The 1,108-nt window shown below is 61.0% G+C and overlaps 1 protein-coding gene across 1 annotated transcript in view; it reads left to right on the top strand.

Annotated features, from left to right (window-relative positions):
• Window positions 1-1,108, top strand: part of NRG2 (neuregulin 2) — a gene marked incomplete at its 5' end in the record, with an annotated part of 43,009 nt that overhangs the window by 40,788 nt on the left and 1,113 nt on the right. Inside the window, one exon of the mRNA XM_008568634.1 lies at window positions 892-1,101. Coding sequence (XP_008566856.1) covers window positions 892-1,101 — 210 coding nt within the window. The remainder of the gene's footprint in view (window positions 1-891; window positions 1,102-1,108) is intronic.

Here is a 1,108-nt window from a genome sequence, read left to right as displayed (position 1 = left end):
GGAAAAATAGAATTAAAAAACAACACGAATCTTTCCATGAACTTTTTGAAGTACACTGTAAAATGCCCCAGCCCAGGCCGGCCCGGTGGCGTACTGGATAGTGCGCCGCTTGGGAAGCGCGGCAGCGCTCCCGTCCGAGGGTTCGGATCCCATATGCAGACCGGTTCCCGCTCACTGGCTGAGCGAGGCGCGGGTGCAACACCGAGGTTTGCGATCCCTTTGCCGGTCCCCGGTCCGGTACGGGGGCAACACTGAGGGTTGCGTTCCGTTGCCGGACACGGAAAAAAGACAAAAAAAAAAAAAAAAATGCCCCAGCCCAGGCCGGCCCGGTGGCGCACTGGATGGTGCGCCGCTTGGGAAGCGCGGCAGCGCTCCCGTCCGAGGGTTCGGATCCCATATGCAGACCGGTTCCCGCTCACTGGCTGAGCGAGGCGCGGGAGCAACACCGAGGTTTGCGATCCCGTTGCCGGTCCCCGGTCCGGTACGGGGGCAACACTGAGGGTTGCGTTCCGTTGCCGGACACGGAAAAAAGACAAAAGACAAAAAAAAAAAAAAAGTGCCCCAGCCTGAGCCTGACCCGGTGTCTGTGAGCTTCCCCACAGCAAATGACCATTTATGGAGGCTTTCCACGGGCCAGACACCGGGCTAAGGCATCCCACTGATACATTTCTAGAATCGTTCTAACAACGGTATGGAATAAACACTATGGTTATCCCAGCTTAAAGGATAAGGAAACTGAGGTTCGGGGTTAATGAAATTGCATAAAGTCACTGAGCATTACCGCCCTCATTCCTGCAGGCGGGATCCTAGGCAAGGAGGTTGCTTCTGGTCGGGTCCCGCCCCTCACTCCCCACCGCGGCCCACACCCTGCCTCTCCGCCTGTCCCCGCAGGTACGTGTCGGCCCTGACCACCCCCGCTCGCCTCTCGCCCGTGGACTTCCACTACTCGCTGGCCACGCAGGTGCCGACTTTCGAGATCACGTCCCCCAACTCCGCGCACGCCGTGTCGCTGCCGCCGGCCGCGCCCATCAACTACCGCCTGGCGGAGCAGCAGCCACTACTGCGCCACCCGGCGCCACCCGGCCCCGGCCCGGGGCCAGGGCCCGGC

This window comes from Galeopterus variegatus, unplaced genomic scaffold (assembly GCF_000696425.1).
Source record: "Galeopterus variegatus unplaced genomic scaffold, G_variegatus-3.0.2 Scaffold426, whole genome shotgun sequence".
In the NCBI taxonomy this organism is placed as follows: Eukaryota; Metazoa; Chordata; class Mammalia; order Dermoptera; family Cynocephalidae; genus Galeopterus; species Galeopterus variegatus.
The sequence above is the reverse complement of the archived record's forward strand: the minus strand, read 5'-3'. Positions and strand labels throughout refer to the sequence as shown.